Source organism: Alosa sapidissima, chromosome 13 (assembly GCF_018492685.1).
Source record: "Alosa sapidissima isolate fAloSap1 chromosome 13, fAloSap1.pri, whole genome shotgun sequence".
NCBI classification, from domain to species: domain Eukaryota; kingdom Metazoa; phylum Chordata; class Actinopteri; order Clupeiformes; family Clupeidae; genus Alosa; species Alosa sapidissima.
The window spans coordinates 21,715,055-21,731,851 of NC_055969.1; the positions used below are offsets into that span (position 1 = coordinate 21,715,055).

The window sequence follows — 16,797 nt, forward strand, 5'->3', positions numbered from 1 at the left end:
CCTATTATGTGTTGCAAATTAATTATTGTCAGCTGTGGGGGATCATGGCAGGGGTGAACATTACAGCCTCTTTCTTCAGTGGAACGGCAATGTTAGGCTAATTCGTGACTCAACTCCCTATTCTTAATTGTAGTTTGGATAGACTCTATCACTGGGTTTACCAGGTGTAATTTAAAATCCACGACTCCCACTAATTTTGTGTACATAAAATCATCCGAGAGTGTAAACACTCAACTGTCCATCATATAGCCTAGTGCACTGAAGTATTTCTACATTATACACATAATCATTACAATTGACAGCATCAGAACCCGTGTATTAATCTCTGACAACATCTATGAATTAATCCAGAATCTTTGAATGAATCTATCAGGCTCAGCCGCTGCCTTCACTTCCGCGTCTATCTGTAAACCCGCCCCTCGAAACTCCCACCTTCCTATGTTGTGCTTGCGTGCGCGGTCAACGTACGGCACTGCTCAGCTGACTGCACAGCAAAGCAGACATAGCACTACACTACTGCTGTTTCTGATAGGGAGCAGCACCATGGGTGTTCTTTTGAAGTTTGGAACTCTGGTGTTGGTGCTCGCTGTGTGCCAGGGCTATGAAGACATCTGGGACTACGACGGCCACAAACTAAAAGATACGGACCATGTGTCTCTTTGGCCACTGCCACAAAAAGTACAGACGTCTGTAGTTGCTTTTAAAATGAGCAGTTTGAAGTTCCAGATTGTCCATGCTCAGCATTCGTCTGCTGGACCCAGCTGTAGTATTCTGGAAACGGCATTTCGCAGGTAAAAGGTTTTGTTTTGCCCTCTTATTTAGGCCCACCACACTCTCGACATATCACCCTGAAACACGGGCTAACTTCCGTGTGTTTTTGGAGCTTTTGTGGTAAATTGGCTCTTGCTGAAAGAAAGAAAGCATGTAGCATGCATAATCAAATGTGCATTTGCATTGGATGTATAGGGAAGTGGCGAATAGAGCATAGGGAAAGTAATGGGAATCCTATAATGGCAGGTATTTCGACTACATCTTTGGCTACATGAAGAAACAAGGCTATAAGGAGCCGAAAAAGACGTTTGGTGAAGAAGTGTCGGAGCTTCAGGTTTGGATCACATCGAGTGATTCCGAGTGCGACGGCTATCCGGGTTTGAAATCCGACGAGTCATGTGAGTGTGGGGTTTCCTTTCTTTGCCTTTGCTGCGAGTCGACCGCCCTAACTTGATCAACCACTATATGCCACGCTAAACTGTTTCGCACACAGATCCTTTTAAATGCCGAGATTACACAGTGTCACCAGATAATCCATGCACTCTCCCGCTAGCCGCTTAATCTAAACAGCCTAATTTTAGCTACACCATTGGTTTTATTGAAATAGGCTACTGAACTGTTTGTCAGTTTATTTATCTGGGCTGAGTTAAACTAAATGTGCCTTGCCTGATGCTAATATAAACAAGGCACACATGAGCACTTATCATGATGACAAGCGTCTAGGAGAAGTGTTTACTTAACCTTCTAACACTGTTCCGGTCAAAAATGACCGATTTACACATTCCCTGTACCATAAATATGGCATTTTTCATCAGATTGCCTCAAGATATTATTATATCCTTCACAAAAGGCTTTTGAACACAGAGTTTGTTTTGACTACTTTCTTTGAATTTTGAGTGATTTATTCCACCTAAAAACACTTTTTTACGAAATAAATGGGAAAGAGTATAATTTTCATCCAGGAGATAAAAGACATCTCCTTACACACACTCCTACCACCAATGTTCCCACACACATGCATGCATGCACAAACAGAAGCACACATACAGTACATACAGTACATACACATGTACACCCACACAGACACACACACTCAGTACATGTTGTCAGTTTATGTTGTCATGTTGCCACTTGTACGTGTGAACCACATTCACCACGTTCACAAACATAGGCATTCACGCACATAAACACACACACACACACACACACACAAATGTACACACACACACACACACACACACACACACACACACACAGTTCATGTTTTCAGTTCATGTTGTCATGTTGCCACTTGTGCATGTGAACCACCAATCTTCACACACACACACACACACACACACACACACACACACACACACACACACACACACACACACAGTTCATGTTGTCATATTGCCACATGTGCAGGAAAACCACCAATGTTTGCACACACATGGAAACACTCACACCCACACATACACAAAACAGACATACACACACACACATACACATTTACACCCACTCTCTCTCTCTCTCTCTCTCTCTCTCTCTCTCTCTCTCTCTCTCTCTCACACTCTCACACACACACACAGTTCATGTTGTCAGTTCATGTTGCCACTGTGCATGTGATCCACCAGTGTTCGCACACATTCACACACATGCAGAAACACACCCACCCACACACACAAACACACATAATGTAGATGTTAATGTTCTAATAAGGGTCTGTTTACAATAATGTTCTATTAAATAATACTTTTTGTCATGGTATTGGTATTTAAGAGCAGTTAAAACTGTCCGGTCAAATTTAACCGTGAACAGTAAATTAAGGGGGGTAGCAATGAACAGTGTTTAAAGGTTAAGAAACCCTTATTTTCTTACCAATTGAACTGATTACAGTTTTAGTGGGGCTGTGCAATATTGTACTGTTCCTCTGCAAATGAGTACAGTGATAGGGCAATTTGTCAGCTAGGTTTCTAATAAGAGGAGAATTTATGAGGGGGAAATACTGTCCACACCTCAACTGTTTTGTCAGATGCAAGGGGTGCTTTGATTGTGTAATTTGTGGTCTGTTATCCACAAGTTGTTGCAAGGTGATGCTGTGTCTCAAGTGGTCTGTCTGATTGGCTGTGTCCTCTGCAGATGAGCTGAGTGTGGATCAGCCGTCAGCTGTGCTCAGAGCACCAAAGGTGTGGGGAGCCCTGAGAGGTAACACACACGCACACACACACACTCACACACACACACACACACACACACACACACACACACACACACACACAAAGCCCTCTGGGAACCTTTCAACAACACAGACATATTCATTTTGTCATGTATGCAGATTAGATTATATTATATTCAACTTTACTGCACAATGACTAAAGTTGAATCTAACTGACAAACACTAACTGACACATACACAAATGCAGAAAAGTGTAGGCAGAGTTATATCCTGCTGCAAAGTTGAATATCATGCAAGTTTGCAGCGCAATAAAGTTAAATCCATAAAGTTGTAAACACAGTCTATAGCTGGAGGTCAACATCTCATCTTTAGGTGTTGGAATTGAAACAAAAATTCAAAGTTTTAAAAAGCTGTTTGTGTCAATGAGGGTCACTCTTCCTAAAATTAAGTGCTATGCTTTTAGTATAATGTGACTTCATATCCTTTATGACATGGGACTTGAAACCTACCCCCCCCCTCCTTTGCCTGGTCAGGCCTTGAGACGTTCAGCCAGCTGGTGTATGAAGATGACTATGGAAGTGTAAGTCTCTGTTAAATCATTCAAACTGTTTAATTCTCATCATGAATGTGTCTGGGCACTCTGGTCATGTCAGTGTGACTTGGACATTGATATTGATTTGTGATGTGTTGCAAGTCCTTTTTATTCAGTTAAAACTGTTATGTTCAGACTTAAGATGTGTCAGCCTGGCCATGTTAATGGTGTTCATGCTTAATGTTATGCAATACCATGTTTTGGAAGTTATTTTTATCTAAAGAAGACATGAGACTAAAACACATTTATGAAATATTATAAACTATTATTTTATCAGCTAAAGCAAGCTGTTGCAATACTGTAGTACTATATTTTTCTGATTTTTTTTTTTTTTTTTTCATCCAACAGAAAAATATCAATAAGACGGCAATCTCTGACTTCCCCCGCTTCGCGCATAGAGGAATTCTTTTGGACACATCTCGCCACTACCTGCCACTCAAAGTCATCTTGGCCAATCTGGTAAGTTGGTTTACAGGCGTAGGTCCCGCCTCCACTGCCTGTCTTCATTGAGGAACTTTGAGGTAGAGCGAAGCTGTGGTAAACCAGTTATATTCAATCTTCCTGATGGCATCTGATATCACAAGACCACAGTCACATGCTGTGGTAAAGAGAAGTACTACTGTTTTGTACAACCTTGACAAGTACAGTCTGCCAGCAGTTACACTCATGGTATTGCATAATTTCACAGGATGTCACCTGTAGAGTCTCACTGTAACTGTAAGATTAGAAGAGGTGAATGTCACAGCATGGTGGTTTTGATTGGATGTGTGGACATTGGTGTGAATGACATCCAAGGTCTTTTTTTTTATTGCCTTGCAAGTTAAAGTATTGTATAAAGGCCTTGATTTCTGGCACAAGTCCACACAATCTGCCTTACAATCTGAGCACAATACACAATTTTAGCAAGAAAGCACTGAAGATTCACTTGTTTAATCAGAATTGGCCGGGTTGAGTAATAGGTTATTTCTGGGCATTAAGACAGATATTAAGGGACAGAGGGTTTTGGGTATTAAGGTAGACAATTCAGGTTATTGTCAGGTTATTAACACTGAATTCCTAAAGTGAAGGGTGTACTAGCAAGTTTTACCTGAGCGTTGGTCTGAGGTCAGGTGTATTTAAATGACTCAGGTGACAATGATGTCATGATGAATCCTGACAGACAGGAGGGTGTTTTGACTAGTCAGCTGACTCAGGTTTGTCATGTTTGCCTCCTTTGTTCCTTGCTGTTTGGAAGGAAACATTTCATTCAGACCTTCGAGGTTTATATTGGCAGGAGGTGCAGTCAGGGCAAAGGTGGTTTATACTACCATGCACTTGGGAAATGTGCACTTTGTACGGCACTGTGGTCAGTGTAAACTGTATTTTATATGTGCTTTTTTTTTTTTTCAGAGGAAGCGCTAGAAGCACACATGATGTGTGGTCATTTGGTAGATGTATGGATTGGTGAATTTGTCTTTTTCATTAATGATCCATTCATCCATCCACCTCTCAATCTATCCATCCCTCCAGGTGCAGAGTTCTGCATGATTCATTCCATGCTGTTACTTTTGAAACACTCTGAGAAATGTTTTGTGTTCTGCCTCAACAGGAAGCCATGGCCATGAACAAGTTTAACGTATTCCACTGGCACATTGTGGACGACCAGTCCTTCCCCTACATGAGTCGCACCTTCCCCGAACTCAGCCAGCAGGTGAGCCTCTGCCCACACCACAGCCAGATCTGGGCCCAATCATTTCAGATTGCTCTGGATGCCATACTCTTGTATGTTATGGAGAATGGGTTTTTTGACATTCCTAATGCACGTCCAGAACACCTGAGGTGAACGTTTGCATCGGAACATGTTTGTCTGAACAGATACATTTCAACAGTTTTGTGTCAACATTCCATCTCCGCAGTAACTTTCTATCGAACTCCCAACACGTTCACAGATAACTACCTCAAACTGTTTGTGAGTGTTTGCAAACGTTGGCAGAAAACTCAAGGCAGACAGAAAACATTCGCAAACATTCAGCTATGTGTGCGAATCTGAACTTATCTGTGTGTTACTATAACATTCTCGTCACGGGTAGGAGTGTGTCCCTTTTGGTTGCTATTTGAAGGGTACCTCCTTAGTGCTAAATGGGTGTCCAGTGCATTGGAAATTGACTAAAGGGGGAATTCCTACATGTTGTTTCTGTAAAACCTTCTCTCCTTTGTGTTCTTAGGGAGCCTTTCATCCATACACACATGTGTACACCCCCTCCGATGTAAAGATGGTGATCGAGTTTGCTCGCATGAGGGGAATCCGTGTCATTCCCGAGTTTGATACTCCGGGTCACACGCAGTCATGGGGCAAAGGTGAGTGGTCAGAGGTCACTCGGATCAGTGCTATAATGCTTAAAGACTAGGAGACTTCAGACTAGAAACTAGGAGACTCCAGACCAATAACCGGGCCTCGATGATCCATTAAATGGCCTTTTATATCTGAGCTACAGAACTACAAGTGATCATTGAGGAGTCATCATAGCAGATCCAGATCCCCCCCAACTCTACAAGTAGCAACAGGCCAGAACTATGAAGTCGGATATAAATGTGAACATGTGAGTTCTTCGTTATCGTTAATCGTGATGACACTCCCTGTTTCACTTCCTCTGTTGCATCTCCTTAGGCCAGAAGGACCTGCTGACGCCATGCTACTCCGGCAGCACCCCTAGTGGCTCGTACGGGCCAGTGAACCCCATCCTCAACTCCACCTATGAGTTCATGGGCTCCTTCTTTAAGGAGATCAGCTCCGTGTTTCCGGACGCCTACGTGCACCTGGGGGGAGACGAGGTCGACTTCTCCTGCTGGTGAGGCCACTAATTAGCCTTAGCTTGTCTTAGTGAAGTAGGCCATCGTTGTCGAGTTGTTAGAGGCCAATGGGTTATCAGAGATCTCCTGGCTGTTTTACAGCTCCCCAGTGTTGCAGATAAAAAAAAAAAAATTATGTTGCCGTCCTGCTGCTTAGTTCTTCCTTGATTGATATCAGACTTGGTCAACTGTAAACATCTTACTTTAACACCACTCTGCACGTTGTTTATAAGTTTAACAACGTTCCATGTCGGGTATTTCTGTATAAAATGGGCACAGTTCCCTCTCCATAGTAACAGCTTAAGGAGCTTAAGGAGTGATGTGATGTGACGTGATGTGCAGGCTCAGTAGACACTACACTACCCTTCAGCCGGTACCGTCAACTCCTTAGATATGACTCACACGGATGTGACGAATGTTGGAAAATGAACATTCTAAAGAATATCTGGGTTCATTCAGAGCCTGGGTTCATTGAATTCAACAGGGAATTTTAGAACCTTACATTGTTGCGGAACAGAATCTTTTGTTAGAATGTTCAAAACTCCCCTGCTAAAGGGTAAAAATGTTTGATTTAGGACAAAGAGCTAAATATACAGCTGCCAGACGCTGTGTTAGACTCACCCAGTTAAGATGATAATGTTGTCTCTGATTGTACATTTCCCTTGACCAACAGGAAATCTAATCCTGATATCACAAAGTTCATGGAGGAGCAAGGGTTTGGCACAGACTACAGCAAACTGGAGTCCTACTACATCCAGAGGTACTGTGACACACAGACAGCACCGAAACTGTGGGATCTCCCAAGTAAACACACTGGCTACATGAAGACTAAACTTTGGAAAGTCTCCAAATTTAACTGATTACATTTTGCTTTTTGACCATAGAAAGTTGCCTGGAAAACAAAACTTTTCTACTTAATGACAACCTTTGCCATTTGATGACATTTGTTTATTAACATATTCCCCATGCTTTGTTTTTTTTTTTCTTTCAAGTTTTTGATTGACTCTACAGTAGTGACTAGAAAGTTGTATTTCCTGATGACATTTTAACACTAGAAAGGCCATGACGGGTCATTTTGACTGCTTAAGTCAAGTGAGTTTAAAATTCAACGGTCAAAACGGTCAACGGTTTGTTTGTCTACCTCTGATCTGGCCTGTCTTTCCTCTTCACATAAACAGAATTCTGGACATCGTGAGCACCACTAACAAAGGCTACATGATTTGGCAAGAGGTGTTTGATAATGGGGTGAAGGTAAGTAGGACCTTTAAACGTTTTTGCTAACATGATATGATCATCAGAGTCTAAAAGGTGCATGGACAATCCACTGACATGGATAACTCTCTTTTATGTCCTTCTCAGTAAAGACATATATGGGCAATTCCATGTAAAATTATGTTTTTTGTAACATCCATAACGCCAATAAAATGTGATGGTATGGTATGATGTGAATGATTACATGACATTTGAGCATTTGCTATTTTTGGCTGAAGAATGTACATGAGAAAAAATGCACAAAAAAATTATGTTATCATTCACATCATACAAATGCCAGGGCATTTCACTGATGTGACAAAAAGTCTATTTTCTGTGGAATTGCCCTGATCTTATTTTTGGACAAATTAAAACAGAAAGACTAATTCATCCATGTCTTAATATCTAAAGCTCTTATGATCATTCTGCAAACTAAACCTATGGTGCTTCCACTACTAATTAAGCTTTGAGCTCTTGAGCTACTAACATGTAGAATCCGACCATGCTCTCTCACATAGACTGAATCTCAATGTCCCACCTTAAGTGGTCTAAGCCCTGAATCCTCACAGCATAGCTGACATCAACTGTTAAGTGATTGAGTGTGAGGGTCAGTAAGGGCAGGAAGGAAGGGTGCCGCAGGACGAGGTGACACATCACATTAAATTGGCGATACCAAAACACATTTCCGTTTTTTGCAGCAGTTCACTGTGGTTTTGCAGCAGTTCACTGTGGGGTTTTTTTAAGCCTCAGGGCCTCTTCTATGGGTAACCCAGTGCTTCATGTCAAAGCCCTATGAACTGTGGGTAAGTCCCTTTGGTATAGTCTGCAGAGATTGCAGCTTAAGGAAAGTGTGCAAAGGGCTCAAAGTGTCTGGCAAATAGCCCTCAGGCACTCAGTGATTTGACAGTGGGACATCCTGAGATGTTCTAATTTAGTGGGAAAGCGCACCACAAGTCTGTTGAGTCCACGAGTGTGGACATTGAGATTCAGCCAGAGAATACTAATGGGAACGACAGGCCACTCAGCATGCCAGACGCCCTAAATGTGCATCCAATCACCTCTGCACGTGGTAGAAACGTGTTAGTGGGGCAGCCCAATCGGCTGTGAGCTTGTTTAGCAGTGATGGGTCATTTTGATAGCACAGCACAGGTACCAATCACTGTGCCCTGTCGCAGCTGAAAGGTGACACTGTGGTGGGGGTGTGGATGAACAACAAGTTGGAGGATGAGCTACGTCGCGTGACGGGGGCAGGGTACACCACCATTCTCTCTGCCCCCTGGTACCTTGACTGGATTAGCTATGGCCAGGACTGGGTGAAGTACTACAAGGTGGAGCCCCTCAGTTTTATTGGTCAGTCCTCCTTTTGGAAACGGTCAACTCAACTGTGGATGTTTATAACATAGTGATAACGTTATATATATATATATATATATAAATGCCCTCTGCTGATTGTGGATGGTTAGTAGTTTTCTTACAGAAGTCATAATCAGGAAGTTTTAAAAATGTCCCTCTTAGGCTTCCATTTAAAAGAGGAAAAACCATACAGATGGTAAAAGTAGGCGTCTGTCTGGATGGTTTTGAGTTATTCAGCGTGTTCTGAAAAGTTTGAGTGTCTGCCTACTTGCTGATTTCTCCCTTCTCTGGATGGTTGAAGTGAGGGATCTGGTGATCTGTGGCCTGTTGCTGTTTCGGCTGGTTGTGATTGGATTGGTGTGTTCAGTCCCAATGACTGTTGCTTTTCTTGCGGGTGCTTGGTTGTGGTGCTGCCATTTTGATTTAACAGTTCAAGACCTTTGGTTCCCTCTTGGCATCAGAAGCAGCTGTGCATTGTGTGTGTGTGTGTGTGTGTGTGTGTGTGTGTATGTGCTGTGTTGTTCAGCTGAAAGCAGATACAAAGGTCCACGTATGGCTCGGTGGGTACGACAAGGAGCTGGCCCGCGTCACCGCTGCCGGATACCAGACTCTCCTGTCTGCCCCGTGGTATCTGGACCTGATCTCGTACGCCCAGGACTGGCAGAACTACTACAAGGCCGACCCCCACAGCTTCAACGGTGTGTGTGACTAAGTGAAGGAAAGAAAAACAAACACACAGGTCATTTACAAGGGAGTTAGTACAGTTTACTGTTTTGTTGTTATCAAGAGTGAGAGTTACTATTTCGTGATGGTCTAGCCTCCTGGACTTCACCGATGTGTTGTTGCGATCGTGTTCAGTTAGGGGCGACACAACAGAAGTATGTTTGGGTACTCCACTTGTGGTCGTTTTTACCAGCATGGGTAGCAGCATGGCATCATAATGTACTTACACTCTGAGGAAATTGAGCCTGTGTTGGTCGGCCATATTGGCAAAACTGGAACGAGACTTTGTGTAGGGAGTGCTCTTTGGTGTTGGAGTATGTGTAGTTGGCCAGGTCACACAAAATTCACCATCTTTGGTCTCTAAAAATCACTGTAAATTACTTTATCACCTAATTCTTACTGTGTCTGGCTTGCTGGGTTATTGGATGTCTTACTGTTACTGTTTTGCTTTTTTGACAGTGTTTTGATATGAAATACTACTACTTAGACCTAGAAGTGTTGAGCCACCTCTTCCCATTTTAATTCAAAAGTGTGTGTGTGTGTGCTGTGGTGTTTAGTTGAAGCCAGATACCCTGGTCCACGTGTGGATCTGGTGGGGTACAGGCGGTCACAAAGCCGAACTGTCCCGGGTCACCTCCGCCGGATACGAAACCCTGCTCTCCGCCCCCTGGTACTTGGATCACATCTCCTACGGCCAAGACTGGCAGAACCTCTACAAAGAGGACCCCCACGATTTCAGCGGTGTGTTTACAATCTGACAAAAAAGCTTTTTAAAGGTGCCATGTGTAAGAATTGAGGTAAAAATATCCAAAAAATGAGCTACACGCATCAAAAGAATGAGAAGAAATAAGGGCGATGATGTCATTAAAAAAATGACAAGGTATAGTGCTGCAGAGATATCAACCTGAATTAGCATGCTAAATTACTAGCCACAGCCCGACAGGTGTCATAATACCACTTTCGGCCATGGGAGGCGGTATGCGGGCAACATAACCGCCAGCCAAACTGCAATACACGTTTCTCGGTTGTTACTCTAGGGTAGACCAACTCACTTTCTGGAGGTATACTGCCCCCATCTTTTATGGAATGTGGTGTATGAATTGATTTTTTTTGGCGGACATTACACATGGCACCTTTAAGCAGCTCGTCCAACTGCACGACAACAAAAAGCTGTCTTTTGAGACTGTGATTGCGTGAGGGAGGGTACAACAGCGGCGCGTGGGTGGCATGCGTGCTCACATAATGGGAGTGGCACGTGCTTGGTCTTCCTGTGTCACCGACACGTTTGCTCAGACGATTGACGTGGGGTCAATCTTATCGGTCAGGGTTAGGGGCAGTTACAAGGCTGAGCGGTCCTGTGTCCCCGATGCTGTGAGGTGTGGTGGTGTATACAGTGACCTGAGGAGTGCATGCTTAACTAACACATTCTCCGATTTGGCGATGCTAAGACAATTGGTCACTCAGTGCCGTGCCATTGCTCTGCTGTGAGGGCTAGTGATGAAGTGGAGTGCTAGTGTATCAAAGGTTGGGGTTGGGCTCTTGGGAGGTGCTTGGTTTCTTTCTGTGTTTTAAAGTCATTATTATTACTTTTTTGGGGCTACTCGGTACCTTTTAAGTTGGTGTGTGTGGTTGTATACATGTGTGTATTTATGCACATGTTCGTGTGTGTGCGCACGTGTGTGTACCATTTAAGTTGGTGGGGGTGTGTGGTTGTATACATGTGTGTGTTTATGTGGGTGTGTGTGGTTGTATACATGTGTGTATTTATGTGTACATGTTCATGTGTGTGTGCGCACGTGTGCTGTGCAGCTGAAGGCAGACACACTGGTCCACGTGTGGATCTGGTTTAGTTCGGGCGGCTACACACAGGAGCTGTCCCGTGTCACCGCCGCAGGATACCAAACCCTCCTCTCCGCACCCTGGTATCTGGACATCATCGAATACAACCAGGACTGGCGCAAGTACTACAATGCCGACCCCCACGGCTTCAACGGTGTGTGACCTAAAACCCTTAAACCTCATGAAACCATTTATTCATAATGGCATTTAGAAAGGGTTATTTTTTAAATGGATAGTTTGTGAAGAGTGAAATAATGAGTGTAAGGTGTTGAAATGAGTTCGTCCTGCCTTGTTGTAAAGTATATTATTTTGTAGACAGGACAGTTGAGAGTGACCGGAAGTGAGTGAGGAGAGAGATGAAGTGGGATCGGGAAATGTCCGCTGGTCGGAATCAATCCCAGGTCGTAGTATTTATTGTAGTAGTATTTATTGTTACCATTAAGCTGCTTATAGAAATGCATTTTATGTAGATAGGACCGCTGAGAACAGGAAGCAAGATAAGAGAGAAATAGGGTGGGATCGGGAAATGACCGCAGGTCGGAATTATGTCCAGGTCGTAGCATTTTATTGTAGTAGCATTTATTGTTGTCTAAGGTCACAATGGGACCTTATTGCTTTATATAACCAAAGAGGGTGTTCTATGATGATGCCAACTGTAGGCTACCTGGCCTCAGCACCTTTAGAGATGGGGCTTTGATGAGCCAAGCGTGTGTATGAAGCTGTGACAGGATGCCCTGGTCCCTGCGTAAAAGGGGAAGACGGGAGCTGGCCCTGGTTCTGATTAACCGGCTCCTCTTCTTGGATCACTGGTGCTGACTGTAAGGATTGATTGTGTGTGTGTGCTTGTGTGCACATGTGTGTACAGTGTGTGTTTCAGTTCTCAGGCACTGTGCCTGAATCCAGCTTGGATTCCTTGATATCCTTGCTTTTAAAGATGATTGCTATTTGTCTCTAACAGTATCCTCCATCCATCAGAAGTGTCTAGTTAGCACACTTAAATTGTAAATCATCCCATTGGTGGTTAAGTTTACATTCCACACTCCCACAGCTATCCCACAATCCCTTTCACCCGCCGTGCTCCCCTCAACAAATCTCTATGGTTAGCCCATTGTACTTCTGCATGATGCTGCATGCTTTGCAAACACCTGTTGACGTTGCACCATAGACGTGGGGCATACTCACACTGGGCACGGTTCACTTGTACCGTGTCGGAGTACTGTTCTCTCCAGTTTTTGGTCCACACTCCCACTGCATACTATCAAACTGTACCCAGGCACGGTTGAGCTCCTGAGCTCTAGAATCTTTGCATAGGCGCGTGTTTCGTTACCATAACAACGTTTTAACATCATAACATTTGTGTTTATTGCGTCATAATGCTCGTTCTATACTCATTATATCATTCGATCATAAGCCCAACCCCACCGTGCCCAAGTCCACCTCCTCAAGCGGACCCGGGGATGGATAAGCGTACCATGCCTGGGTACGGTACAGAGCGATCACACTGGTCAAACGAACCGGACTTTGGGGTTCAACCGTACTCCGGTACGGTACATATGGCATAGTGTGAGTACGCAAGAAGCAAAATTTCACAGTGGGCTCATCTGATGCGGACTCTGTGTCCTCCACCAATCAGATGCCCCTTTTCTCACTGGCCTGGAATTGCATGGGGTGAATTTAAATGAGCTTGCCTTGCTTTGGGCTGAGGGCGCTGGCTCTATAAGGGTTTGACCCGATTTCTGTTAGTTTAAAGCAACACCAAAGAACTTTCCCTCTGTCGCACGCACGCTATTTGTTTATCCAGCACCGGCTTTGCAAATAACGATGTCCACAGACAAGGTAGAATATGTTGCATGACTTATAAAAGTACGATGTATTGCGACATCAGATGCAAGTCAAATTTGTAGTTTCTTATGTCTCATTCCATTGAACTACAGATCCGCTACCCGATCTGGCAAACTTACATAGTGCGGTTATAGCCGATAGAGGGCCGCGAAGCGAATGCATAATTGCCGTACACCCTGTTACGAGTTGATGAACCACTGAAACGATTTTGGAAACATTATTTTAAGGTACAAAAAACTCTTTGGTGTTGCTTTAAGCTTATTTTGATTGTCAAAAACCAATGTAGAAAACAATCTACACAGCTGCTTTCACCAGGCTGCAGTGTGTGATCTCTTCATTGTGTGTGGGTGTGTGTGCACGTGTTCTTAATTTTCCTGTTCCCTGTGTTTGTAAGTTGGTCTTAATGCACGTGTGTGTGTCTGTCTGTGTGTCTGTCTGTGTGTGTCTGTGTGTCTGTCTGTGTGTCTGTCTGTCTGTCTGTCTGTGTGTCTGTCTGTCTGTCTGTGTGTCTGTCTGTCTGTCTGTCTGTCTGTCTGTCTGTCTGTCTGTGTGTCTGTGTGTGTGTGCGCATGTGCGTGTGAGTAGCTGAATATGGACACCCAGATCCACGTGTGGAAGGGCAATCTGGCACAGTACCAGGCTGAGATGGCACGCGTGACTGCTGCTGGGTTCGCCACCCTCCTTTCCACCCCCTGGTACCTCAACCGCATCTCCTACGGCCAGGACTGGGTCAATATTTACAAGGCCGACCCATACAACTTCACCGGTGTGTGTGTGTGGGGGGGGGCTCAGATGATGTCCTGTACTCTCTCTACACTCTGTGTGTGTGTGTGTGTGTGTGTGTGGGGGGGGGGGGGGGGGGGTGGTAGGCGGTAAGCCTTACAACACCAACATGGGGTTGCTGTGTGTGTGTGTGATGATATTCTGTACTCCATGTTGTAAGGGGTAGGCCAACATGGGAGTTGTTGTGTTGTATTAAGTGTGCGCAAGGGGTGGCTTGTCTTGTCATGGCGAGTGACAGAATAGCACTGGAGGTTCTGTGTCGTTGTATCACGATTAGTCTAGAGGTGTGTGTGGGTGGTAGAGAGAGTAAAAGAGTGCAGAGTGATCACACTGGCAGTTCTGTGGGGATGTCACATGTCAGTCTGGAGGTGTGAGTGTGAGAAATTGAGCAGGAGAGTGCAAAGTCATTGCACTGGCAGTTCTGTGGCGATGTCACATGATCAGTCGGGAGCTGCGTTTGTCTTTTTCTTCAGTAGTGAATGACCACCACCTGACCACAGAGGGGCACACCTGGCCAAGTTCTGCTCTCGTCGGTGTTTTTTCAGCCTACTAGATTAACACAGGCGATCACAGTCACAAGACACAAGAGTCACAAGGTGTGTGTGTGTGTGCTTGTGCAGGCACAGTCGAAAGGAAGCCTGTTTGGGGTAATGTTTGTCCACTGTGGTTAACAACAACACAGGTGATAATTGTTGCTTACAGGAAGGCTTGATTGGTTTTTGTTAAGGCTTCCTGGCCTTATAAGGACATGCCAGCCATGCAGCTGTACATATACAGTGCAGGATTGTTAGACCATCCTCAATCAGCTAAGAGCAGATTTAAGTCATCATGTAGTTGAGTTGTAAATGTATGGTAGATTTTGCCATCAGTTCAACTTGTTACATGTTCATACAAAATGTACAGTATATTTATTATTATTGTTGTTGTTGTTGTTGTTGTTATACTATTATAATGCAAATGTATAATATCATTATTAGCAGTAGTATTAGTATTTTGTCTAAGTATTATTTTGTTTTATTTCTGAGTTGTCTGATGACTAAACTTTGACCTTTGACCCCAGGCACTGAGGAGCAGAAGAAGCTTGTGATTGGTGGGGAGGCGTGTCTCTGGGGAGAGTATGTGGATGCCACCAACCTCACCCCCCGCCTCTGGTAAGATGGAAACTTCTAGAACAGACATCGACATCCCATCTGTCCAACAGTGCACTCCATGCCTACACAATACAACCACCACTCTCAAACACCCTAAACGTATCCCATCCACACATGCTAAAGATACTTATCTTTTCAGGCCAAAATAGATTAAATTCATTCATGTTTGCCGTCACTAAATAATAATGTCTTTCTGTGTGTGTGTGTGTGTGTGTGTGTGTGTGTGTGTGTGTGTGTGTGTGTGTGTGTGTGTGTGTGTGTATGTAGGCCCCGTGCCAGTGCTGTTGCTGAGAGGCTGTGGAGTGACCAGAGTGTGAAGGATGTGAACGAGGCCTACATCCGCCTGGTGCAGCACCGCTGCCGCATGATCGAGTGAGTACCCCGGCACCCCTGCAAACACCCTGTTACTTAATTTACATTATACACAATATGCTGCAAACACCCTGTTACTTAACTTACATTATACACCTTATGCGGCAAACACCCACGTGACATGACGCAGATTATACACCATAGGTGCATTCAAATTCGGCAAACATTGGCGAAGCGTTTGTGGCGAACATGTTTTCTCTGAACAATTAAATCTGAGCGATTTGGTGTCAACATTTCATTGTAACGGTAATTGCATTGTTGCCTTCGTCAAACCCACGTCCAGCTCCACTGTATGTTCGCGAAGATCTACCTCTACCTCTACCTCAGACTGTTTTCAAGTGTTTGCAAACGTTCGTCAAAAACTGAACGTATGAAACGTTTAGTAGTTACGGCATACATAATGTACAATGTGTGGATGATGGAATGTTTCATAATTATGCATAAATAATATACAGCCTAAGGTGTGGATGTATGTTTTTTTAATATATATATATATATATTTTTTTTATATCTTTTTCACATCATGGAAATGACCGATTTAAGCAAGTTAAATACTCAGTTATTTATTGAACAATATTGAATGAAATTGATGGGTGATTTATTGTGTGTGTGTCTGGACAGACGTGGTATCCCAGCTGAGCCCCTGTTTGTGGGATACTGTCGCCATGAGTACAAAGGCAGCCTATGAGCTTGTGGCATGCCTGCCTGGGACCTACAGAAAAGGGAAGAACGCCTCACCACAATGGCTTTCAAACTACCGACCAATCACAGATGACCTCCATTCACACACCGAGAACCCATCCTATGTCGTGCACTGAGCTGATTTTTGTCTTTTTTTATTGGAAAGAATGTGTGTGTGTGTATGCGCACGTGCGTGCGTGTGAGTGTTTCCATGCTTTAGTAATCTTGTGTGACTGATCCATCATGTGGAGAGAGAGAGATTAACTTTCACTAGCTGCTGGTTGAGTGATTTCTACAGTCAGTTTTTTTTATATATGAATCAAATCAGCTTTATATAATTTGTATTGCTGGGTAAGATTTATAGAACGTAGTTCTGACATTCAGGAATGTGAATTGTGCAGGGTGTTTTATGAATGATTTAAAACTGATTGAAGTGACTTCTGTGTCTGTTT

General features: G+C 43.8%; 1 protein-coding gene across 12 annotated transcripts; it reads left to right on the plus strand.

Annotated features, from left to right (window-relative positions):
- The first annotated feature begins 463 nt into the window (after positions 1–463).
- Positions 464–16,782, plus strand: hexb (hexosaminidase B (beta polypeptide)). 12 transcript variants are annotated; one of them, XM_042059422.1, is made up of 14 exons: positions 464–791; positions 1,018–1,169; positions 2,893–2,958; positions 3,463–3,509; positions 3,870–3,980; positions 5,110–5,211; positions 5,726–5,858; positions 6,169–6,349; positions 7,024–7,110; positions 7,529–7,601; positions 8,777–8,951; positions 15,202–15,292; positions 15,560–15,664; positions 16,286–16,782. In XM_042059422.1, the coding sequence occupies exons 1-14, from the start codon at positions 544–546 to the stop codon at positions 16,350–16,352; spliced, it is 1,638 nt and encodes a 545-aa protein (XP_041915356.1). In that variant the 5' UTR covers positions 464–543; the 3' UTR covers positions 16,353–16,782. The 12 variants fall into 12 exon arrangements, 11 of the variants coding, with proteins under 11 accessions (XP_041915356.1, XP_041915357.1, XP_041915353.1 ...); XM_042059423.1 differs by lacking the exon at positions 8,777–8,951 and adding an exon at positions 9,481–9,652; XM_042059419.1 differs by lacking the exon at positions 8,777–8,951 and adding an exon at positions 10,235–10,418.
- The last annotated feature ends 15 nt before the right edge of the window (positions 16,783–16,797 follow it).

Coding starts and splice junctions, on each gene's coding strand:
- hexb (XM_042059417.1), top strand. CDS start 544: ATGGGTGTTCTTTTGAAGTTTGGAACTCTGGTGTTGGTGCTCGCTGTG. Junction 3,510..3,869: donor ATGAAGATGACTATGGAAGT/GTAAGTCTCTGT, acceptor TTCATCCAACAG/AAAAATATCAATAAGACGGC. Junction 3,981..5,109: donor AAGTCATCTTGGCCAATCTG/GTAAGTTGGTTT, acceptor CTGCCTCAACAG/GAAGCCATGGCCATGAACAA.